Source organism: Armigeres subalbatus, chromosome 1 (genome assembly GCF_024139115.2).
Source record: "Armigeres subalbatus isolate Guangzhou_Male chromosome 1, GZ_Asu_2, whole genome shotgun sequence".
Classification (NCBI taxonomy): domain Eukaryota; kingdom Metazoa; phylum Arthropoda; class Insecta; order Diptera; family Culicidae; genus Armigeres; species Armigeres subalbatus.
This window is the reverse complement of record NC_085139.1, coordinates 18368886-18395489: the sequence shown is the minus strand read 5'-3', so window position 1 is coordinate 18395489 and position 26604 is coordinate 18368886. Positions and strand designations below refer to the sequence as shown.

At 38.8% G+C, this 26604-nt stretch overlaps 1 protein-coding gene across 1 annotated transcript; it reads right to left on the bottom strand.

Annotated features, from left to right (window-relative positions):
- Positions 1-1663: 1663 nt before the first annotated feature.
- LOC134222391 (serine protease grass-like) lies at positions 1664-26037 on the bottom strand. The gene is made up of 4 exons (XM_062701545.1): positions 25711-26037; positions 2546-3005; positions 2271-2482; positions 1664-2205 (listed from the first exon to the last, which is right to left on the bottom strand). The coding sequence occupies exons 1-4, from the start codon at positions 25787-25789 to the stop codon at positions 1790-1792; spliced, it is 1167 nt and encodes a 388-aa protein (XP_062557529.1). The 5' UTR covers positions 25790-26037; the 3' UTR covers positions 1664-1789.
- Between the last annotated feature and the right edge of the window lie 567 nt (positions 26038-26604).

The window sequence follows — 26604 nt, the reverse complement described above, 5'->3', positions numbered from 1 at the left end:
TCTTGTGATACTGGTTGTCTCGATGCTTATAGAAATGTTAAACATATCGTACAACATACGTGATCATATAGAACCTGAAGCTCAAAACTCAATTGCAGTTCTGACTGAGGATACTGTAATATGTTTAAAATATATAATATGTATAATAAGTTTGAAGCAAGTAAGTATGAGAGTGCCAACGCCTTCGGGGTGCAACTCTAATTCTGATCGATTATGAAGTAGCAACAATTCACATGTACATCTGGTCATCAAGATACGCCGTGGTGCCCGTATACCTAGCGAAACGGAAGAACAAAAAAAATGCAATGTTTGTGATCATAACAATATGCTTTTTTTTCGTACGTACGTAAGTACTGTGTAATGATGTCCATTGGAGCAAATCCAACGAACAAGCAAGCTTCAGAACCTATGCATAACTCTACTGGTCTTTTAGACCTCTAATATCTGAACTCATGTATGGTACCGTAGATATTCTGGGAATGTTGTAATTTTCATATACTGGTGTAATGATGTCTCCTGGGGTTTTTGCAACTAACACATAAGCTCAGTAGCCGTTGAATCAATCTGTTGGTCTTATAGACCCTCAAGATCTGATTTCAAGAATGGTTTGGAGTACCGTAAATATTCTGGAAAAATTGTATTGTTTATATACTGGTGTAATGATGTCAAATGGACTTCATCAACTAACACACAAGCTCGGAAACCTATTAATCACTCTGTTGGTACTGTAGACCTCCAATATCTGAATTCAAGAATGATTTGGAGTACCGCAGGAACTCTGGGAATGTTGTGATTTGTATATACTGGTGTAATGATGCCCCATGGGGCTGCTCCAACTAACACACAAGCTCAGGACCGCATGAATCACTCTATCGGTGTTGTAGACCTTCAATATCTGAACTCAAGAATGGTTTGGAGTATCATAGCTATTCTGGGTGTGTTGAATTTTTTTAAAATACTGATGTAATGATGTCCAATGGGGCTTCTCCAACTAAAACACAAGCTCGGAAACCTATGAATTACTCTGTTGATCGTGTAGACCTTCAAGATCTAAACTCAAGAATAGTTTGGAGTATCGTCGATGTTCTGGTAATACTGAGATTTGATAGAAATAGTTTAATTATGCCTCAAGTACCATTTTCAACGTCAGGCCCCGTAAAACCTTTGTTGTTTATTTAGATCATCAAGATCAGAACTCAAGGAAGGTTTGGAAGCCCTAGAAGATCTCAAAAAAAATATTTTACCCCATATTTCAATTTTTCTATGGATAGCGTCCATTTTTGAAGCAGTTTGCCCAAAATTTATGTTGAAACAAGACGCAAAAAAATCCGTATTGAATCGGTTAAGCTATGAAGGATCCTTGTTGTCCTCCGCAATTTGGCGTGTGTTGGTGAATCTAAACTCCCAACACTAGACACGTGGTCAGGCACTCATATTCTATTTCTAGAACCAAACTCTTCCAACATATGTTGTGCACATTCGAGTGAGTGTGAGTATTTATTATTGTCTGACAGATACGTTTCCTGGTGGAATTAAATGGAAAGTGCTAAACTTGTCTTAGACAGTTGAAGACATTCCACTAAAAAATATTTAATAATTTTTTAAATTAAACATGAATTTATCATCATAATCATAATCAAAAAGAACAATCTCTTGAAGTTAATTTTTGGTTTTAAATAAACATATATTTGGTTTTGTCCAAAGTTACAACAATATTACACCTAACGTAAGTCTTATGGGAACACATGCACACAGTGCTTCATACACATCGTCACTAAAGACCACTTTGTTAAGCCGTCATGTTGTCCAGTATCCAGTCCATGTAAGCGCCTACTCGACAGTATATTCCCGGTACGCTCTTCTCACCACAGGAATCCACACCAAGCGATACCACGCCAAATTGCATAAATCGTGCCCCATTGTACGTTGCACTGAACCCCAGGGGCCCTCCCGAATCGCCTTTGCATGAGTCCACTCTGTTTATTCCGCCAGCGCACATCTGCTTCTCGTTGAGTTTGATATTCAAACGATTTTCATTCATTTGCCGCTGACACTCGGCATTGTTCACGTAGGGTAAATTCGCCTGCAGCAACATGTTGGATCCTACTTTCTCCTCCGTTGTACCCCACCCAGTTACGATGTATTTTTCAAATAGTATTTTCTGAAGGGCTGAGGTTACTGGCAAGCAAATAGGTTGAATGTGATCTGTAATGAGACAGCAAATATTGTAATGTAAACCTGATGGAGACCTGGTTTCTGAAAACACAAACCTTTCATCACAACGTCTTTGTTGAGCCGAACCAGCGCAATGTCATTGCTGTATTTGGGACGGTTGTAGTCTGGATGAATAACGAATGACTCAATGTCAAATTCTTCAATAGGATCAGCGCAGTCTCTCTCAATTTCTTTGCCGGATTTGTCAGTGTAAATGTTACAATCGATGGCTTGGTTCTTCGTGTGCTCTCCCAGTACCACACTATGTCTAAAAAACAATTGGTAAACGTTAATAATTGCTTCCAATCCAATTGGTTCATGTATGACTTACAATGGCATAGTGCTTTTCGTCTTCACACAGTGTGCCGCCGTCAAGACGTAGCGCTTGTTGATCACGGATCCACCGCAGCCGTCCGTAATGGCGCCGTTGTAGTCGTACCGCAGAATAGCCATCCAGGGGTATTCGAACACCTTGGTTGCATTTCCGTAGGCCAACCTATCGGCTACCGTCATCCCGCAGTTCCGGGGCAGCAGATTTAAATTACGGTGTGTCCAGTCGCTGGTTGGTTTGACAGGAGGGGCCACCGTCGTAGGTTCGGGGACGACCTCTGCCATTTGGCAGCAGATGCTTCGCTGCACATTTGGCAAAGTACAAGCCGCCCTTTTGATGTAATTGGCAATGCCGATGGGGGGCGGTGTTGGGTTATTCACAATGTTGTAGATATTCCGACACCGTTCAATCGCTACGCACGTGCCGGGATGTTGGGTTGGTGTTGTGCAAGGTGCGCTTTCTGTATTGAACGAGTCAAAAATAATGTCATAAAGTACCATTGCAAAGCCCTAATGTACCAAAAAAGAGCAGATCACACATAGAATCCCATCACTTTATTGTAACTGAACATATACGTAATTTGACGTCTACAGTAAGGTCGTCTTCATCGTACTTTCAAGAACGAGACACTATAGACGAACTTACTGTACGTGACTTTGGCTTAGCTTATAAATCTAATTCAAATCCAATACAAACACAATCAAACTTAGACCAAATCCAAACTTAATCCAATCCCAAGCCAATCTAAATGCTAATCAGAATCCAATCCATTTCCAATCCATATCTAATCCAGATCCAATCCAACTCCATTCTAAATCCAATTTAGTTTTTAACTTCATCAAGGCATAAGTCAGATAAAGAGGATCAATAAAAAAAAACAAATCCAATCCTAATCCGTTCCAAATTCAATCCTTATCCAACTCAAATATAAAACAAATCCAATCCAAATCAAATCTAATCTAAATCCAATCTGAATCCGATTCAAATTTAATTGAAATCCAATCCATATCCAAATTCCAATATAAATTCAAATTCATTTATATGCGAGCCCCCTTTCCAGAAGCATATCTTCCCTTTCAAAACCTCCATATGCCAGATTTGGTTCAATTTGCTTGATTATTTCTCGAGTTATGAAGAAATTAATATTTTATTTGTATGGGAGCCCTACTTTCCAAAGCGGGGAGGGGTCTCGAAACATCTTAAGAACCCCGGTCCCAAAAACCTCTGCATACAAATTTCCACGCTGATCGGTTCAGTAGTTTCCGAGTCTATAAAGTTCAGACATATAGAATTCATTTTTATGTATATTATGTATATTATGTATATTATGTATATAGAAGAAGATGTAACATTTTTTCAAACCAAGAGTCACAGAGTCTCTTTTTTGGAAGTTTTTTGCTTTGATATTACGAACTATTGGAGTTGTAACGCCGCTCAAAGATAATCGAAGCAATCATTGAAGTTTGTTGGTTAAGGACAAGCATCACGGAATCCAAATTTAAAAGTACTCGCGTTTTCAAGTGCACACCACTCAATACGGAAGCAACGCACTACTGTTATTTTTATTAGGGGTAATGACGGCTTTGGCAGGTTTTGTTCTATTATTGGTAGGGTTTTTTTATGACTGATTATGCTCAAATTTGGCCCAAACATTCTTTGCATATCAAAGAATATTGTGGCCAAATTTCATAAAATTCGGTCGACAAAAACCCCCTGCCAATAATAGAACAAAGCCGGCTGTTCCCCTATTTCAGCTTTGCTGCGTCGCAGCATGCGTGGAATAATAAAAATGACAGTTGTGCGTTGCTTGAGTATTGAGTGATGTGCCCTTGAAAACGCGAGTAGTTTTAAATTTTGAATCCGTGATGCTTGTCCTTGAAGACTAATTAGATTTTTCTTGTGTAATGAAGATATTGCATGTACAAGCACTGCTAAGGATATGTGTTCTAAGGCCGATGCCATAATGAAGAAGAATAGAAGAGACGCGACTTGATGAAGATTAGTTAAGTGATGAAGAGAGCGTTCTGCGACATACTGGAAGCACGGTTTTATGCAATTCGGTACAGTCTACGCGTATCATTGTTATTTTTCACTAGACACGTAACGAAGACCAACTGCGTTGCCTAGCGTCAAAGCATCACATAACCAGTCGTTATAGAGTCTGCTTAATGGCAAGCGCTTCCTTTTTCTTCGTCTCATCACTTCGCTTTGCCTATGTCGTCAGCCTTACTATTTTTCGGTCTGATGTGATTCACTTTCCTCTTATTAAGCCAATAGATTTGTGAAGTTTGAAGGGCAAAAAAAATGGAGAAATCATTTCCGAAGCTCAACGGAACTAACTACGATAGTTTGGAATTCATTTGAAACGGACGGACCTTGGACTGTCGAACTCGAAGCTGTAACTGCAAACTGGAAATCAAAGGATAAATAAGCGTAGGCAGTTGGTCTACATCAGAAAGGTAAACACGCTGGGGAAGCTTGAGAAACCCTACAGAACGCACGAAGGTATTGACGCAGATACAAATGTCGAGCAACATATGATTAGGGTCGAAGAATCAACAATGCTGAACCGAGAAAAATGAGGTTCAAATTTTCTACGGCTAATTCATTTCATTTATTAAGGTAGAAACTCATTTCATTGCTAAAACCATGTCAATGCTATACGTAAATGGTTATATTATAACAGCAGATTAAGATTAATTGAAAACCCATTCGACCTACAAACCTAAAACCCTACAAAATTTTAGCTAAAACAAAAATCGCGCCGTTTATTCGCATTACCGGCAACACTTCTGGTTTTTAAGTCGTTTGCTCAAAGCTAGTAACACCATCGGATTTGTTTAGATTTGTTAGCCAGAGCAGTTCTGGTATGCGATATATCGAAAACCTAGTAAGAATATACATTTTAAAATAACTTGAAGATAGTTTTCTAAATAAACAATTTAAAGTGAACGGCCTAAAAACCGAAGCAAACATTAAGCATGGTAGTTAAGGGCGCCAACAAAGGACTTAATAACCATTATGGTGCAAATGGTTCATGAGACGTTCACTCAATAGCAATAAGTGTGTTTCTTAAGAGATATCAAGTACGGAGTTTTACCTTCATTTCATTCATTTATTTAGTCTACATCTATACAGATAACACTGAATCAACAATTTGACGCCACAATACACGGTTCGAGGCCGCATCTCTCCATCCTCGAATACGCCCCACGCTCGCCAAGTCGTTCTGCACCTGGTCTGCCCATCTCGCTCGCTGCGCTCCACGTCGTCTCGTACCTGCCGGATCGGAAGCGAACACCATCTTTGCAGGGTTGCTGTCCGGCATTCTTGCAACATGCCCTGCCCATCGTACCCTTCCGGCTTTAGCTACCTTCTGGATACTGGGTTCGCCGTAGAGCTGGGCGAGCTCATGGTTCATTCTTCGCCGCCACACACCGTCTTCTTGTACACCGCCAAAGATGGTCCTAAGCACCCGTCTCTCGAATACTCCGAGTGCTTGCAAGTCCTCCTCGAGCATTGTCCATGTTTCATGTCCGTAGAGGACTACCGGTCTTATTAACGTCTTGTACATGACACATTTGGTGCGGTGGCGAATCTTTTTCGACCGCAGTTTCTTCTGGAGCCCGTAGTAGGCCCGACTTCCACAGATGATGCGCCTTCGTATTTCACGACTAACGTTGTTGTCAGCCGTTAGCAAGGATCCGAGGTAGACGAATTCCTCGACCACCTCGAAGGTATCCCCGTCTATCGTAACACTCCTTCCCAGGCGGACCCTGTCGCGCTCGGTTCCACCCACAAGCATGTACTTTGTCTTTGACGCATTCACCACCAGTCCAACTTTTGTTGCTTCACGTTTCAGGCGGGTGTACAGTTCGGCCACCTTTGCAAATGTTCGGCCGACAATGTCCATGTCATCCGCGAAGCAAATAAATTGACTGGATCTGTTGAAAATCGTACCCCGGCTGTTACACCCGGCTCTCCGCATGACACCTTCTAGCGCAATGTTGAACAACAGGCACGAAAGTCCATCACCTTGTCTTAGTCCCCGGCGCGATTCGAACGAACTGGAGTGTTCGCCCGAGATCTTCACACAGTTTTGCACACCATCCACCGTTGCTTTGATCAGTCTGGTAAGCTTTCCAGGGAAGCTGTTCTCGTCCATAATTTTCCATAGCTCTACGCGGTCTATACTGTCGTATGCCGCCTTGAAATCAACGAACAGATGGTGCGTTGGGACCTGGTATTCACGGCATTTTTGAAGGATTTGCCGTACAGTAAAGATCTGGTCCGTTGTCGAGCGGCCGTCAACGAAGCCGGCTTGATAACTTCCCACGAACTCGTTCACAAATGGTGACAGACGACGGAAGATGATCTGGGATATCACTTTGTAGGCGGCATTAAGGATGGTGATCGCTCGAAAGTTCTCACACTCCAGTTTGTCGCCTTTCTTGTAGATGGGGCATATAACCCCTTCCTTCCACTCCTCCGGTAGCTGTTCGTTTTCCCAGATTCTGACTATCAGTTTGTGCAGGCAAGTGGCCAGCTTTTCCGGGCCCATCTTGATGAGCTCAGCTCCGATACCATCCTTACCAGCTGCTTTATTGGTCTTTAGCTGTTGAATGGCATCCTTAACTTCCCTCAAGGTGGGGGCTGGTTGGCTTCCATCGTCCGCTGAACTGACGTAGTCATCTCCTCCGCTGCCTTGACTTTCATTGCCTGTACTCTCAGCGCCATTCAGATGTTCCTCGTAGTGCTGCTTCCACCTTTCGATCACCACACGTTCGTCCGTCAAGATGCTCCCATCCTTATCCCGGCACATTTCGGCTCGCGGCACGTAGCCTTTGCGGGATGCGTTGAGCTTCTGATAGAACTTGCGTGTATCTTGAGAACGGCACAGCTGTTCCATCTCCTCGCACTCCGCTTCTTCCAGGCGGCGTTTCTTCTCCTGAAAAAGGCGGGTCTGCTGTCTCCGCTTCCGTCTATAACGTTCCACGTTCTGCCGGGTACCTTGCTGCAGCGCGACCGCCCGCGCTGCGTCCTTCTCCTCCAGAATCTGTCTGCACTCTTCGTCGAACCAATCGTTCCGTCGACTTCGACCCATATACCCGACGTTGTTCTCCGCTGCGTCGTTAATGGCTGCTTTGACTGTATTCCAGCAGTCCTCAAGAGGGCCCCATCGAGCTCACCCCCTTCCGTCAACGCTGCCTCGAGATGCTGCGCGTATGCAGTGGCGACATCAGGTTGCTTCAGTCGCTCTAGGTCGTACCGCGGCGGTCGTCGGTACCGAACATTGTTGATGACGGATAGTTTTGGGCGCAGTTTAACCATCACCAGATAGTGGTCAGAGTCGATGTTAGCGCCACGATATGTCCTGACGTCGATAATGTCGGAGAAGTGCCGTCCATCAATCAGAACGTGGTCGATTTGTGATTCTGTCTGCAGTGGCGATCTCCAGGTGTACCGATACGGGAGGCTGTGTTGGAAGTAGGTGCTGCGAATGGCCATATTCTTGGAGGCGGCGAAATCAATTAGTCGTAGGCCGTTTTCGTTCGTCAGCCGGTGAGCGCTGAACTTTCCAATAGTCGGTCTAAACTCCTCCTCTTGGCCAACCTGAGCGTTCAAATCTCCTATGATGATTTTGACGTCGTGGCTTGGGCAGCTGTCGTACTCACGTTCCAGCTGCGCGTAGAATGCGTCCTTATCATCATCAGTGCTTCCGGAGTGTGGGCTATGGACGTTGATTATGCTGAAGTTGAAGAACCGGCCTTTGATCCTCAACCTGCACATTCTGTCATTGATCGGCCACCACCCGATCACACGCCTTTGCATATCGCCCATCACTATGAAAGCTGTTCCCAGCTCGTGTGTGTTGCCGCAGCTCTGGTAGATGGTATGATTACCTCTAAACGTTCGCACCATTGATCCCTTCCAACAAACCTCCTGCAGCGCTACGATGCCGAATCCACGGTCCTTGAGCACATCGGCGAGTATGCGTGTGCTCCCGATGAAGTTGAGAGATTTGCAGTTCCACGAACCGAGTTTCCAATCGCTAGTCCCTTTTCGTCGCAGTGGTCTTCGCCGATGGTTCCGGTCCGTACTCTCTTGTTGATTGTTCGTTGCTTATGATTTTTAAAGGCTGGCTTGCAGGGCCTAACACCAAACCCCTAAATTTCCGGAGGACCATTCCTCCTTATTTCCGGTGGACCATGGTGCACAGTTTCACTTTAGAGTCCCTCGCTGGCACTCGGACGATGATCAGCCGCCCTAACATGGGGAACAGACGCTGTTGTGAGCCGATCCTGACATGGAGAACAGACGCTCAATAAGATTTGCACCTCCGGAGAGGAGCAAACCCCCCCCTTCCCTGTCAGCATACGACCATAGTTCCCACCGGGGTTGGTTACCCGATCTTCCCTAAGGTTGCTCGTATCCCGGCCAGCACCGCGGGGAGGTAGAGATAGGAGTTGCTGGGTAAGAGGCTAAGGACCGCGAGATGGGGTCTATTTTATTCCTTCAGGTACGCGAAGTACCAATGGTACGCTTTACCCAGCATTTGCCGTGCCGGAGTTTTACCTATGATGAAGAATAATTTACAAAGCAATCGTTTATGCTAGAAAATCAAAAATCATGGTTTTGGTTTATAAGCCGTAATCATATGTTACGCGAGAAATGTTAAAAAATGTCTCCGCTTCGGATTTTTTTTGCCAAAAAATAATAATTTGAGGAGGCAACATTGAAATCTCTCGAAAATTTTAAGGTTTTCCAAAACATTCTTCAACAAATCCGAGGAATATTTTAATTTTTTTTTCGTTTTGATAGGGAAAATGACGGCTTTGGCAGGTTTTGTTCTTTTATTGTCAGGGGGGTTTTTGTGACCAAATTTTATGAAATTTAGCCACAATATTCTTTGATACGCAAAGAATGTTTAGGCCAAATTTGGGCATAATTAGTTATAGAAAACCCCCCTGATAATAATAGAACAAAACCTGCCAAAGCCGTCATTCCCCCTATTTATTACCTGCCCCAGAATGTACGTAATTAAGAGTGGCGACACTGTCAGAATTGGAACAAAATTCATCTGTTATTCCCATACAAAATCGTGTTCCAAACGAGCAGGAGATCTGTTAAATACGGCACATGTCGCCACTCTTAATTACATACACTCTGACCTGCCCCATCTTGCTCTGGTTGCCAATCGTTTAGTTGTTTGCAGCGTCTTACGATTTCAGTTCGTTAAGGGTTTTCTACAGATCTCATAAAAACGTAGTATTTTTACATTTGAATCATTTGTTTGAGAAACTGCATAAGTCCATTTTACACAATTTAGAGAAAACAACAAAAAACTGTTTTGGAACAAATTGGCAACGAACCTTTCGATTTCTTCGATACAGATCAATAGTTTTTGGCAAAACTCAACACCCTGAGGCACTTCCAGTTCAAAAACTGTAAGCAGTACTCCATAATTGCTCTTCAAAGTGCGTGGACATATGAAGTTTCTTAAACAAACGAAAAAAAAATCACACATTCCTGAACCAAATTTTTTTTCGTATTTTTTGCCAGAATACGTATTTTTGGAAGAGGACTCAGAGTCTCTGATTCAGTTCAGAGTATATAGAAATCTCATTTTGGCCAAAAATGTTACATATGCAGTTTCTCAAACAAACGGTTCATTTATTCACATTGCACAATGGTTCGAGGGCAGCCAAAATCTCAAAAAATCAAAATTCGTATTTCAATGGTTCGAGGGCAGCCAAAACTCCAAAAAATCAAAATTCGGAATTATATTTTTCTCATTTTATAGAAAAACTGAAAACTTGAAGAAGTTTTGTTGATTTTTTACTTTGTTACATCATTTAATTGAGCATGAGTATTGATTTTCAATTGAAAACGCTGTTTGACGATGCGTTTAGATCAGCATCGTACAGCTCCAGTTACATCGCTAATCCCAATATTAATTCAAGACTGCATCATCAGGGTCTTGAATAGTATGTCTTTGTTTATTACAGGAAGTTGTTCGTTTGTCGTTCAAATTGATTGCATAGTTTAAATAAATTATACGAAATTTCTCCCTAACATGTTGAATATTGTAGCTGTAATTACATGGACCATTGAATCAAATGAATTGGCAATTATTTTCCATGTTGAAACAATTATTTGAACAACAATAACAGATATATAAAGCTACCGCGATTCCATCAACCAAATCACACACTGCTTTACATACAATTTTAAATGAACATGTTTGACTTTCTTGCACGTTTTTGCTTGAACGATAACATTTGCTATGTCAATAATCATTGTCAAATTTAGTAAGAAAATAGCTCATCTTTTGATAATAAAATTATTTGAAGCTTTTTTGTGGAATATAACTAATATAACTTTTCATAAGACGAGTTGGTACTATCCCATTTAATTCCACCACCAAGTACGAGACACTGAAGACGGCCTTACTGTTGAGGTCGAAATACGTATCTGTTAAGTTACAAAAAAACTGGTGGAGTTAAATGGAATAGTACTAACCTGCACTAACTAGTTTTTTAGCAAGTGAGATCGTCTTTGTTGCGAAACGATCTGTTTTCAAAAACCGAATTTAGCAGTAAAATGAAAGTATAAAAATTTACTATTGAGAAAAATTTACAGAGATGCCGAAAAACGGCTGTATATTGCCAAAGTAGCACTTCCAACACCTATCTGTATGTGATAAAAAGCACCAAAATGCCACAATACACACTTGAAACCTATTTTTTGAACCATTTTGAGGTTTTGATCAACCTTTGTTCTGAAGCGAACCACTGTGCATTACAAGGCTTTTTCCTATGAAGGATGCGTAAAGATTTGCAGTTGTAAAAACATTAAATTTTGTGAAGCGTGCATCCAAAGAAGATGAACGTTATCGGGCTATAGAATGTTTTCGATTATTTAGCAGTTTGACCATTAGGGGATAAGGTTCCCAAATGGACCATGTGGTCTTTTTCAGAAATGGTGCTGTCGGTAAATAAGTCTGCATTGTCAGTTGAACGCTACCACAGCACTAACAATTTGGACGTAGACAGCTATCACCCATTGTCGTGTACTTCTGTGCTTTAATCTCTATTGAGTTTTGACTACAATATCCGCGTATCCGTTCGCCAAATTTTGTGGTAAAGACGATGTGGTTATCGGGGGATCACGCTGCCCCCCATCAACCGGTTCACAAGGTCAAGGACACAAAGTCTCCTGTGACGGATTTTCAGGAAATCAAATCTACCGCATCTGCGTCAACTGAAAATAGAAACGGAGCCGTCTACAGTAAACAGATATTCCGGAAGGTGGTAGCGTGGGATACCAATGAAATTGCCATGAAGATCGCCTCCATTGCCACCAACGAGAATAATGAGCATAGGGGGGTGAACACAGCAACTCTCCCTTCCGACTGGCAGCAGGGTATCTTAGTGAAGGTGCCACGCTCCGTATCATTCTGGAGTATGTCAACGAATTTGATGTTCATTGACTATGAAAAAGGTTTTGTTCGTTCCAATCAAGAGAATATGTGGGCCGCCATGAGCCTGTAACGGTAAGAATTTTGTTATTAATAAATGTTTTATGTTTAAATGAATGCCATTCAAACTTTTCAATGTGGAACTGTCCCTCAACATAGGCAACAAAGCCATACATTTTTGCCCAATCTTTTATTGGGTGAGTTTATTTGTCGCCTCGAAAGGTTGATAAGGGACCCCAAAGAGTCAAATCACTCGCAATCCATTTATCTTGGGTTGGCTTGAGAAATGGATTGCGAGTGATTTGACTATGCGTCCAATTTGGGAATCTCGAGCTCATTCAGTAGCCGCTAGGTTGCGAAGGCCGATGGAGGTCCTTCGTAGCTTAGTTGGTTAAAGCGTACTGAGGGTCGTGGGTTCGAGTCCCATCGAAGGGAAAGTGGTGGAGTGGTTACCTCCAATACATTTTTCAAATCATTATCTTCTACATAATGTACATATTCACATATGAGTTTTCATAATCCTTGGATTTGTTAAAGCATGTTTTAAAAATCCTCAAAACTATCCGAATTTTATTTTGTTCTCCATCAAAATATTATTTTTGGCAGAAAAATCCGAGGGGGGACACAAACATGTTTTTAAATATTTGTTTCGGCCTTTTTTTGCATAGCTTTTCAGTGCATATTTGATTTTCAAGTGTTCATTGGCAGTATAAACTTCAAGCAGTAAAAGAAGCCGTATATCGGTATACAACGCTTCGATGTAATGCTGACCAGCCCTGTTGATACAAGCCGAATAAGGGAATTATCATTTAGAGCTACAATCTATGACGTTTGAGTGAAATCAATAACAAAAATACATAGAATTTCTTAAAAAATAGGCGTTTGCCAGGATTAAAGCAATGGTTGATATGATCCACCTTTTTAGAAGAAGACGCTGGTAAGAGTAGATGTTATCCTTTCTTTAAAAGAAAGTGTTTACCCGTACCCGTGTTTGAATATGGCAATCTAGGCAAAATGTCTACTTTGCCTAGACTTGAAGATATAACTTCTTCAACGAAATCAAATAGCTGTCTAGTATGATATTAAGTGAAATTATACAATTGTAGATATGATTCAATTTTTGAAATGGAGTTAGCGTCTGGAATGAGACGAAGAAATATGATATTCATTCGTAAACAGTTTGTTTGGTATTAGACAAATATGAATGTATTTTTTTTGATAAATTGTATCCATTTTTTATAAAAACTGTCTAATATGTTAAATAATCTCTTTTATGAAAATTAATTGCACCAAAATTCTCAGTGAATAATGTCAAATCCCCGTTATGCAAAATTACATTCTTTATATAATTGGATTGTTTAGGGGTATAAATGTTTTTACATATTGTGAATCTCCAGGAAAAACTGAGCCGAACTCCAATTTATTCAAAATTTTCGGAGCCCCGGAACTATTTTTAATTAGCATTTTAAATTTATATGGGACTTAAAATTTGTTCTTATGCTGCATGGGTTAACTGTCATTCTATGAATGTTAGTGTCATTCTATCGATTGAAATGGCTTATTGTTTGCTGTACAACAATGTAAATAAAAGTTTACAAACAAAATAAAAATATGTTGGAGATCAGGAAAGCATGCTCTTTATGTTAAACTATAAAAACCTCACCTGTCATAAGACGAGTTTGAACAATCCCATTGAATTCCACCACTTAATTGTATCCTGACAGATACGTATTTCGACCTCAACAGTAAGGCCGTCTTCAGTGTCTTGTACTTGACTCGAGTCGAGTCAAGTACAAGACACTGAAGACGGCCTTACTGTTGAGGTCGAAATACGTATCTGTCAGGATACAATTAAGTGGTGGAATTCAATGGGATTGTTCAAACTCGTCTTATGACAGGTGAAAACATTCCACTAAAAAGCTCAAAATAATTTTCTTATAAAAACCTTATATTTTTCTTTGCTAAGCAACCCAATTCTTTTTCTATTCTTTAGCCATCAATAATATTCGGATTTTTCAGTTTTACTATTTCTAGGGAATAGTAAATTCTGGCAAATGGTCTATTCTGGGGAATGGCTTCCTGGCAAATAGGTTTCAGGCGAAAATCATTCTGGCAAATTGATTCTGGTAAATGGTTTTCTGGCAAATATCATTCAATCTTACCCGGGATTTACTTTCCTTAATCCGAGGGATCATAGATTCTGTCATTTCTTCTGTTATCAGACAATGTATAGGAAGTACGCGCGTTTCTTAATTTATTTGTTTTTTTTTCTATAGAGTATGTTAAACAGTGTAACGTTAAGTGCATATAATTAATTGAATATTTTGTTCGTCCTTAGATTAGAAGAAAAGTGCGATAGAAGATTGTGTGCCATAGTTAAGTTAAAGCCAAGACAGAAAGGTAATGTGCTCTATATGTGCTGTACTGTGATTGTGCTTCGTGTTCTCCACACCCCCTCCACGGACGAAAGCCGCTGGAAAACGGACGTTTCGTTAACAAATCATCCGGGCGAGGCCAAGGAGTCCTCATTGTGGACCGGGTCCATAAATCAGTCGAAATCAGCCAATCACCAACGGCCATCGCGAACTGCCACCGCTTGTGACTACCATCACATCGCTGCCGTTAAGAGCGGACAAGCCAACCGCCATCAACCAAGGCACGTGGTGTCACTGTCGTTACTTGCGACGGGCACATTGACCTGAGCCGGTAACACCCGATGAGTCGATCTTGTGGACAGTCTTTTTTGTGGAATGGGGCTTCCAATAAGGGCATCCCGGAGTTGCTTTTTGGCCAGTGGCCAGGTGCCCAAGTTGGGGCACAAACTTACGACCCTGAGATTAAGAGTCTCATGCTTTACCGACTGAGCTAGCCGGGCTGAGAAAAGCAGAGTTGAGAAAATTATCGGCTTCATCGAGGCTCAGAACGAGGCCTTCTCGTGAAGAGTGCTGCGCAACGGGGACCCATTCGGCTCGCAGCTGAAGAAGAAGAAGATTCGCTTTCATTTCTTTCTCTTCAGGAAATGATGAAAAAGGCAGTGAAAGTAATGGCACAAATCTCCCAGATTAAAGTGAACCGGTCCCCTGAGCTGACTTTCTGGAAAGCTAATCTACTTTATTTCCCGTTGGCAGTCTCTCGACTCAAACTCTACTCCGGGTCCGTCCCAGTTATTCCCAACGGTAATTAAATTTGCTCCTATGAGCCTCTATTTTAGATCAATAACAGACGTTCCAAAGCTACGTTGCTCAAATGGTCACTGTTAAGGCCTGATACAAATAGTTTTCTATAAAATAATCCTTTCAAGTAGCATCACTTATTATCGTTTTCACCACCATCACTATCATAATTAGAGCGATTCCAAGCAACAGCATCAAAATTTAAGAAAATTTTTAATTCATGATTTTCTATTGAGTTGAAACTTTGCACAGTTTTTCAATTTCATCTAAATCGTCATTTTTCGATATCAAATCTTCATATTGAGTCACGACTAACTTTTCAAAAGGGTGTATGTGAAAATGGTTCAAAAATATTTAAAAAGCTGCACAGCAAAAACGGAATGTTCGATTGTTATGATTTTTTCAGCAAAGTTAGACAACTAAATGGTGATTCTTAAGAAAATGTGCACAGTAAAAAAAATAATTTTTTTGCCTTTAAAAATATCATTTTTGTCACAAAAACTCAAATATCTCAAAACCCTATCTTTTTTCGAACGTAATTTTTTTAGGGAAAACGGTCCATTATATTAGCTATCTACCATAAAAATTTGGTGATGGTAAACTAATAAACAAAAAAGTTATGACATTTCAAACATTTCACAATTTTCACATATAGTAAACAAAAAAAATTTCCGTGTATTTTTTTGCAAGAATCGCAGTTTGATGCTGATTTTATTGTTAAGGGCCTTGCGTGAGTTAAACAAGTTGTTTGTATGATATTCCATATTTATGTATTCAGCGATATTATGTATATTGTATGTATAAATATTATATGTATAAATAAATAAAATGAATTAATATTATCCTAAGTATTAAATTAAATGTGGCAGTTACACAATGTTGTTATAGAAACTCTAAGAGTTTTGGGTTTGAATTTTGGTATGGGTTATGATATCATGAAAACAGTTTATTAATACTTATTTTTTATTTATTTTATTCAATTTTTTTAAATATCGAACACTTTTGAATTATTATCAGCACAGTTTGAGTATAGTTTTGCTTTAATTTTATTTTCCGACAATGGAATGAAACAGTGAAATTTTTGGGTTCCTTGGATCGTTTTCGCGTTATTAAATTGCTCGCTGAGCTCTGAAGCCTTTATTTCGTACTCTTCAGTAGTAGTAAAACAAAATGATAATTTGGTTAAATCTTTTTCTTTTCTACGATTTGCCCAATCAAAAGTTCTTTCGCAGTTTTAATTGGATGCTCACGTTCTTTGGCTAAACTTGATCTTGTGGCCATGCGCTTTATTGTTCCTCCAATAGCATCACAAGGACCTTTGCCATGTGATGTAGCAAAAAATGCCATTCTGCATCAATTCCGTACATTGATTTAAATTGACATAGGCTCGAAAAATTCTTACGATTTTTGTACTGCGACGCTGCTCCATCAGACATGAAATATATCTTTTTGACTTCTTTATGCTTATCAACGCGTAAAAAGTTAATCATTTGTTCAATGAACAAGTTTACGGATACTGAATCGTGTCTTAAATCTTCGGAAATTATAATAAAACTTAAGTGTTCAATTTGCGTACTTCCATTAAAATAAATAACGAATGGATGAATTGTAGCTTGTTGTACGTTCCAGTGATGGGACTGCACTTCATCTTGCAATACAAAGCTGTAATTTTCAGAAAAATCACATATGACTAAAAATTCACCATTTTGTAATGTATTTTTCGTATTTTTTAAAAAGCTGGATTGTTCTGTTTTAATGACATCGTGAGGGATTAAACTTTCTAATTTCAAGCAAATGACACAAACTCATCTACAGGTTTTACAATAGTTTCTATGTCACACCTATCCGTGGTCACCCATTGCTCAAATGATAACTGATCAATATATTTTTCTTCAAACTCAGCGAATAAAGTATTTTCCAATGATGAAGAATCTGGACAATCCGAACAAGATCGTAGATAGCAATTTGATGTTGTATTTTCACACAAAAGACTACCAGTTAACATTTTAATATCCTTTGTTAAATTGATTCTTTTCAAACTATGTAAAATAAGATTAATATTCTCATGGGTTGTGCACACACACACATTATGTGTTCCTGAATTGGAAAGAAGCTTACATTGCCTTGGCCGAAGGCTTGCAAATGAGGAAAAACCTATTTTAATATTATCGTGAATTTCCTTGAAGCATGTGTACGCTTCTTTCAAAGTCGTCATCATTAATCGTTTTTGGATTGCTTGACGCTTTCCATCTTTTTACTGATACATAATCTTTTGGCCAGGCATAGCTCGACTTACTTCATCATCTTCAAAATATTGAACTACTATTTCTTTTGTCTCATCTGTTAATGCAGTACTAGACCTAGTATTTTTGGTTGAAAGACAGTTATTCTTCAATTGTTTTGCCTCTTTTACTGTATTTCTATTGGTTTTGAACTCATCAATGGCATCCTGAATAGACCACGAACTTGGCAGCATCGACAAAATCAATAATTTTTCTTTCCTTGTCGTGGCTGCATTCGAGAACCTTTCCTTCATATTTAAAATTACCTCATCGTAGTCTGTATTTTCCACATCATCAGGTCCTAATTTGAAGAGGTTTCTTCGTACAGCTTCGTTTATTTCACGGTATTTTTTCTCCGGGTAATAAACGTAGTCCATCTTACTCCATTTAATCGGAGTCACTTTTATCCCAGCTATGCCCTCGTTAAAGCGTTCGATGTTGACCTTTTGGATACACTCATCTTCCGATTGATTTGTTGAAACAGATTTCGCTGATGGTACGGTGGCAAGGCTCTCAGCACTTAATACTTCTGGTAATTCCTCAGTTGTTGTCGATACATCTGGCAATTCCTCAGTTGCTGTCGTTTTCGAACTTCCTGCGCTCTGCTCAACCGATGATATACAGATTGCTCTTTTGTCAACGTTTAGACGGCAGGACGTGCAAATGCGTAAATTTGTATTCAATGTGGACATTGGAGCATAACCAGTCGCTTTCAGTTTATCTTTGGTGCTTTCGGTGAGATTTCGTAACTCTTTTGAACACTTTTTTCCATCAAACGGCCTACAACAGTTGAGAAAGCGGCTACTCATGTTGTTCGTAATATTTCAATAAACAAAATCACTTTTAAGTTTTTACTGACTAGTTTAGTGTCATTTGCTTGACTGAAGAAAAAAATTACTATAAGATCTTTAACAACCTTAGTAGTAGTAATTTTTTGCTTTTCGTGAGCATTGTCATGGTATGTACCTATCATGCATTTGTTGTTGTTGAAGATACCCTTTTCCTCCCGATCATAAAGTCTATTCTCTAAGAGGTATATTTTTGCAGGTAAACTATAGACGTACACGTGTATATAAATCTTTGATTTTGCAGCTTTTGTCTTAAAAATAACATTTCTGATATGTTTCTATCAACGTTATTATCAACAGGTTTCAACACTATTAAAAGAATTTTTCGCCAGTCACGTGCAATGAAAATTATGACACTATCAATACTTTTGATCACAACACTGGATCGTGTCTAAGTTTCTTATAGATGCTATGAATAATTAAATCAAAATATCATGAAAACAACTTGTTTAAATCACGTCCCTTAACAATAAAATCTGCATCAAACTGCAATTCTCGAAATAACTTACACAGAAAAAATTTTTTTTACTAAATGTGAAAATTGTGAAATGTTTGAAATGTCATAACTTTTTTGTTTATTAGTTTACCATCACCAAATTTTTATGGTAGATAGCTAATATAATGGACCGTTTTCCCTAAAAAAATTACGTTCGAAAAAAGATAGGGTTTTGAGATATTTGAGTTTTTGTGACAAAAATGATATTTTTAAAGGCAAAAAAAAATTTTTTTAACTGTGCACATTTTCTTAAGAATCACCATTTAGTTGTCTAATTTTGCTGAAAAAATCATAACAATCGAACATTCCGTTTTTGCTGTGCAGCTTTTTAAATATTTTTGAACCATTTTCACATACACCCTTTTGAAAAGTTAGTCGTGACTCAATATGAAGATTTGATATCGAAAAATGACGATTTAGATGAAATTGAAAAACTGTGCAGAGTTTCAAATATTTTCGAAATGGTCGCTCAGGATCGACTGACATGCCCCCGTGGAATGCCTCATATTACTATTGTCACTGTCATCAAATATATCTTATTTACAGTCATGAACACACACACAATGAATCGATCATATAAGAACCGACACTTCCACTAGCTTTCATTGGACCGAATATTTTAACTATTTCTAGTAATTTCCACTTCTAGCACCTCAACTCAATATTGCATTTTCTTCTTCATAATCACTGCGAACATGTGCTCATGTGCCCGTTTAAATCAACTCTATCTTCCACCTAGCTTCTACTGTCATTATGTCAACACCACCAATACCGTCTTAAACATTAACCTTTTCACTAACACTTGCATAACCATACAACATCACCATTATTATATCAACAACCATCGTTTCCACAATTTCATCGAGATCAGCAATCATCACTACTATCCCTACTACAATGTCAACGCAAACAAAAACTAGTCAGTCAGTTTTTTTTCTAAATTTGCAGTTTTCATCGAACAAATGAAGCTCAAAACGTTCGTTCAAAAATTAATTATTTTACCATCTTTCGCGATAGTCAGTCTTATTGTAGATATGATGACAAGAAGGTTGAAAACTTGAATAAAAATGTATTTTGAAACAATAATAAAGGCACTAGATTTTGAAATATGACTCGTTTAAAATTTATTTTGAAATCTATTTATTCTATTTACCGGGCCACAGTTCAGAATTGTGCGCCCAGCAATTATCAAAAAATTTCAACTTTAAGTTTTAAATACCGTCAACTGGGGGGAAGATGATCATTTTTAAGACAAAACATGCAATAACAATGTGTGTTTACATTTTAAATCGAAACAAATATTTTCAAAACATGTACTGCTATACGTTGCAATAATCAACAACTTTAGTTTTCTGAAATGCGTTCGCATTTATTAAAATAAATTAAATTATCACACATTTTTTGAGTAATCTGGTTTGGGGTGAAGTTGATCAAGACAGCTCTACTGAAATCATTATGACCTAGTAGTCAAAATACACTAGGTTATTTGTATGAATGTTGAATTTACTACGTAAAGAAGTCTACGAAGTCAATATTTGAAACGAAAATAGCGTCAAATATGACTATCTCTCACTTTCTTCCACAAAATACATTTTCATGATTATAATCGAAAAACTCGGATTTCTACCTAGCGGTTCAAGTAATGGAACGGAGAATATTGTTGACTACCGTTTCATAAAAAAAAATGGCATTTTTGACTGACACATCAAATGATCATCTTCACCTCAATGATCATCTTCCCCCAGTTGACGGTACTACATATTTTGAAGCTCATTTAAAAAACGCTAAAAACTGTCGCTATGGGCCTGTTGGTCCTCAACAGCATCGAAATCGCCTCCAAATAAGATTCAACAGATAATGAGTTTCCAAACATTTCTTAAGCTTCGAATTGTTGATAGGCTTAGGAAGTCTTATGGTCGATCTTTACGTCTATGGATCTATTGTCAATCTAGTCATAATTATGTCGAATGTTTCACACTGTGTCATTTCGCTTATCACGTTCAATTCGCTTATTACTCTGTTTGCTTTAGCTATCTAATATTTCTTACGTTATTCAGTTCAATTCTATACTCACTGTAGATTATGTTGCGTTTTGATGTCAGTACATTGTCTCTATTGCTAAAGGTCACCTCTTCTCAGACGATCCTAGTTCAAGCGGCACTTAAGAGTTAAGCGAAGGTGAACAAATGGTCTCTAAGTTGTCTAATCGTCTCAAAGCCTTACACGCAAGCGTAGCATTACTGCAATAGTATAGGTCGTGGTCAGCTATAGGATTCACTTTTCGGTGGCAAAGTACAGCTGCATCACGCCTATTTCCTACAATACTAAAAATCCACACATATTTATTGGCAAAACTCCATGGATTTAACTTATGATGTATATCAGCACACACATAACCATTCTCCACGCGAACTACTTATAAAATACATATCCAAATAAACTTGTGTGGTCTCGAATAAGCAATTATTTAATTTATGTGTGGTTCTATATCGATTATATTAGAATGCAGCTATAGCAAAAATTTATAACGGCGACACATATATCTTATATAGATATTTTTGGCAGTGTATCTATTGGGAAAAAAATATCGAGAATGAAGCCAATGTAAGATTGTTTGCATACCATCGTTATAATTTGTGGTATTTTTAATTATGGCTCTTTAAAGTGAGACATAAAAAAACCTAGCGGTGTTGGTGCCTTTCTCGTGCAAAAAAATATGAGTGAGTGTTTTTTAGCGTGTTTTGCGCATAGAAAATAGTATTTTGGCTTTAACTTCTGATCCCATAAAACAATCTGGCCAATTTTCAATAGCAAACAATGGGGCAGGATTTCCCATCGAATGGAATTTGTTGCGAGTTATTCGGCTAATGCTAAGTTCCAAACAGTGTGTCTACAAAATTTTGTACACATACACACATACATACATACACACAAACAGCAGGGCTGGTAGTGACCCATGCAGGTCAAAATAGTGACTCTAGTGACCAAAGCTGACGAAAAAAGGGACCAAATAGTGACTTTCAGCTGCAGAAAAAGTTACCAAATAGTGACTTTCAGTTTTAGTTGCAAGTTCAATGAGACGAAATCAAGCCTTTTTGGGTCTAATGAGAAACTTTTTTCGTAATTTGTGGCGGAAAACACCTTTCACTCACCACTCGTTTCTCTTAAGCAGACCCCAGACGAGAGATATATTGAAAATACTTTTTTTATCAAACTTTTCGTCAAAATATTTTCACTGATTAACCGGCATAGCACTCACACCAACAATCTTTTTCTTCAATAATCAAGAGTTTGTCAAAAAATTTCCGTCGTCTGGGGTCTGCTTTAGAACGAACTCAGAAGAGAAACGAAAATCGTACACGCTAACTTTTATCTACTCAGTGACTAAGTACAATTGTATTGCCCTCTCTGTTAATCCTACGGAAATTTTATTAAATATCAGTCAAAAGCAAGGCTACTCAAAACTATGTCTTGTGATCAGATCAAATTTTCACGCCACTGGAAGTGAGCGAAATATGGTTATCACTCATAAGACCTGTTTTTCTTTTCCGAAAAAATGATTTCTAGGCAAAAATCTGCGTAAATGAGCATTCTCTTCTTGTGAGAATGAGTGAAAATTAAGTTCACTGGATTAGCTGAACACCTACTTAAAAAAGATACAGAGAACTCTACAATTTGTCATATGTGCCAAGGAAGTTATTGGATTTTTAAGTGCAAAAATAACAACAGTACGGATCGTTTTGGTAGAAAACGAAACAAAAATTATGAAGATTCAGGTACAACGAGCCTGAGATTGAACGCATGACCTGCAGGATCATACTCTTCGAACTTTTAAAATATTTTTCCTCCAAAATACGCAGATTTTCCAACTTGCAGTGCGTATTCATGAACGATTTTTGCTAAGGAATTCGATAGCGCATGCAATCTTCAAAATTGGGGAGCCTTGATTCTCTCTCTATGATATCTACTCAATAAATATTTTTTTAGTGCAAACTCTTCATTACACCTGTCACATCTACAAAAAAATAGTCAAGCGGCAACAATTTATATTTTCTTGAATTTTTTTTGCCAAACTTCTCAAGTCTCAAGGATCAAGCCTCTTCATAGTGTGGCAACCAATCAAAATCCAATTATCCGGAAAATGTGGTGGGATGTTGGTATTTTTATCAATGAAGATCATTTAGCATATTTACGGCTTTGTGTTGTGAAAGAATTATAGCATTTTGTGATTATTAGGAGAAGTTGTTCAAATTCTGCGTGGCAACTGAAAAACATCTTTAGGAGGGCAAAACACAGTGCAAAAATAATCGAGTAAATAATCAAATAAAAAAAAATAACTCGCCACATAACGATCATTTGTCTAGAGGATCCATATTAAAAATACACTACAACAATACTATTATACTGCCGTGAATCGCATGTGTGTTCCATATAAATAGGAAACCCAGCAAAGATGGGACAGATTTGCAATTCACGGCAATATAGCTTATGTTTCCCAAGGGATCAAGTCTCCCAAGGAGTCAAGTCTTCCCACCTTCCCTACTGCATAAAGTTTAAGCTTTAAAACAAAACTGGAATCGGCTGCTTGCGTGACTGTATACCAAATTATAAATTGTGATATGAAACACCTTTAGTTAGCTACTGGTGAAATGCCAATAAAAGCAACGAGTTAAATGGCTGGCGCAGTTTCTGAGCTATCATTTTTCCAAGATTCGTAATTTCATTTCCGCCATGGTCAAAGCATCATCCGACGGATACATAAAGCTTTATTTAAAAAAAATCTTAATCAATAGTTTCAAAATAGTTGAAAATAGTGACTTTTTGCGAGAAAAAGTGACTTTAGTGACTTGAGGTCGAAAAAAGAGACTTTTTAGTTACTTGCCCGAAAAAAGTGATCAAGTCTGCAAACAGACATCACCTCAATTCGTCGAGCTGAGTCGATTGGTCGAGCCTTCTATCAAAAGTTTTGTTCTGGAGTGATCATATGGCCTTTACGTATACTTAGTATACTGTCGCTAACCGCAAGTTGAGCACATCTGTATATGGGGCTCCATATACAGATGTGCTCGACTTGCGGTTAGCGGCAGTATACGAGAAAGGCAAAAAGGTGCCACGTTCCTAGTTTTGATAAAACGTTTACTCAGTGAATCCAAGAGTCAATTCCCTATTAATGTCTTGATCATATTTTCTACTGTTTAATTCCTACCTAGCTATGTTTAAGCGTGGCTACGACTCATCATCATCAGGGAACGCCTCAGAAAAGTATTGACGCAGAAAAGAGATCTCACATCCATTATTACGGATGAAAAAGGCCTCTGCCTGTCTGCACCACCATTCCAGGCTCCAAGATACGATGTCCGTTGAATCACATGCGTTAAATCAGTGCGTCATTGCCAGATTATATGTGACGCGGCACTTAACAAAAAGTAGTCAACTTTTGATATCACCACGACAGGATATGTCTTTGGTTGCCATATCAGTGCTAATGACGTAAGCCCACCCATCGCGGCAAGATAACATATCCGAGGGGAGGGGACTTTCTGGAAAGCTAATCTACTTTATTATGTATTTATTCGTTCTATTCCGATGAAATCCGGAATCGTTAACTAGCTGAGTTGATTCGTAACATACCAATATTCTTGTTTACGTACCAACGCTTAAAATCAAATGGAGAAACGGTTCGACCGAATCGCATTAGATCGAAAGTATCGTTCGTCCGTGAACAAGAATAAGGATGACACTTTTGTTTAGCATACATATTACAAGGCAAATCAATCAAACTTTGCTGGTCGATTATTTCGAATTTCAACGAGATTAACATTGCTTGATTATGATGTTGGATGCACTTCATTCTGACGTTGTATACAAACGTACAATACCAGACCAGATTTACCAATTGCTTTTTCTGTAATTTTAGGACTTGATGAGCAATGGTTTAGATGTGATAGTTCTAATCATTTAGACAGAGTGACTCCTTTATTTATTAATCTATTTTTAAAATGTCTTGGTGGACTTTAAGCACATTTTTTCTACAATTTTGTCCGATAGTACAATGCTTGACATTTAACACAAACAGCGTGATATCGCTAACTAAATAATAAAGTATTTCAATCATTTTATATAAGTTAGTGTAATTAGGGATTTAGCTTCGCATGTAATAAAATTTAAAGAACAAACTTTTTAACAAACTTGTAGGAAAAATACAGTTGTAGCACTATCCACCCTACATACCATTTCACAATTTAAGTTTCGTAATTAATTTAAACCATCCTTGGCAAAGATTTAATTCCACGGATTAATCAATACAAATGGCCGCATTTTGTGAGAAAACCAAAAAAAAAATCCCACATAGTATTGTTGAATCATATTCATCACTTCCGTTCCGGGTAGGCAATCCCAAACGCTGTATTCACTGGGGGCCCCAATCCAAACATCTTGTAGACCGTGTATTCCACAACAACTAACCGGTTTGTTTTCAACGAAGACAAAAAATGCATGGAATCACCGATGATGAAGTCACAATCTACTTGTGGACATATAGCTTTGTATTCACGGTATTCTCTACTGTTGATAAGTTATGTAGAAATATATAACTGAATAAAATTTAATCTGATCGCAGAAGTGCATGCATTTGGCTGGATTTCTCGAATCGGTGTTAATTTCCCCGTTCGAACTTGACCTGAAGTATATAGAGACAAAGGCCTTGACCTCAATCGACTATGCCAGGCTTGATTACAATGGCTTCACCGATGATTCTTCATCTTGGAAAAATAATCTTCTCCACACGAATAATCTTCCCCTGTTATGCTTAATCTGCTCTTCTATAGGTGTTAGTAAGCGACTTAACAACCAGTCAAACAAGCCCCTAATCAACCGAATACGTACGAGCTTTCACCGCGTAATGGCACAATTGAAGAATTACTAACGAACTAATCAACACCCGGTAAAACAGTCCAATCTTCATCTCGGTTGATTACTGCTGAACTCCGCCGATTGGAGTTTCCTTCCTATGGCGATACAATCTATTCTAGCTTTCGTCACTGATTGTGAACCGATTTACGATCTACAAAACGTCTGATCGTTCGAAGTTAGCGCGATGAACTGAATTGCGATCGGAACTAAGAGGTTTTCGCCCCATGGGTCGTAGATTTTGAGAGGACAGAACCGGGAGAATAAGAGAGCCTTTGCCTTTGGCTTGGCGCTGAGGCTGACCACAACTGAGTATTAGCGACGACGACGACGGTGTCCGATTTCGCGATGAAGACTGATTCGCCGATTAAGTGTCAACACCTTACTTCTGCAGCGGAGATCTCACGGCAGGCATACCACCGCTTCATAGTGATACGCAAAAGCCGTATTAAGGAGTAGCGAGCAGCGTGATGGTCAATCGTCTCACAAGAGAGAGGACCGATCGATCGTCGTTTGGTTTTGCCGAATAGAGCACGCATCGCGAATGCCGGCACGCGGGAAACCCGACCCGAAGAGCAACTATAACAATATTGCTGGGTTATTTGTGCATTTTGAAAATTACTGCGCGCGGGATTCCCCGGTAAGTGGCACTGGAGGAAGAAAGCACATGTAGTAAGACAGCTCATAATCATAACCTGTTCGTTACGGCCGCTGCTATATTTACACGTGTGGAGGTAAATAAAACCCAGTACTCGGGGATAATGGTTTCATAGATTAATTACTATTTATACTTTGCTTTTCCCATTTGCTAAAACATCTGAGGTATTCTTAGTTGTAAATGAAAGATCTGTTCCGTTTTCGCTTTCACGG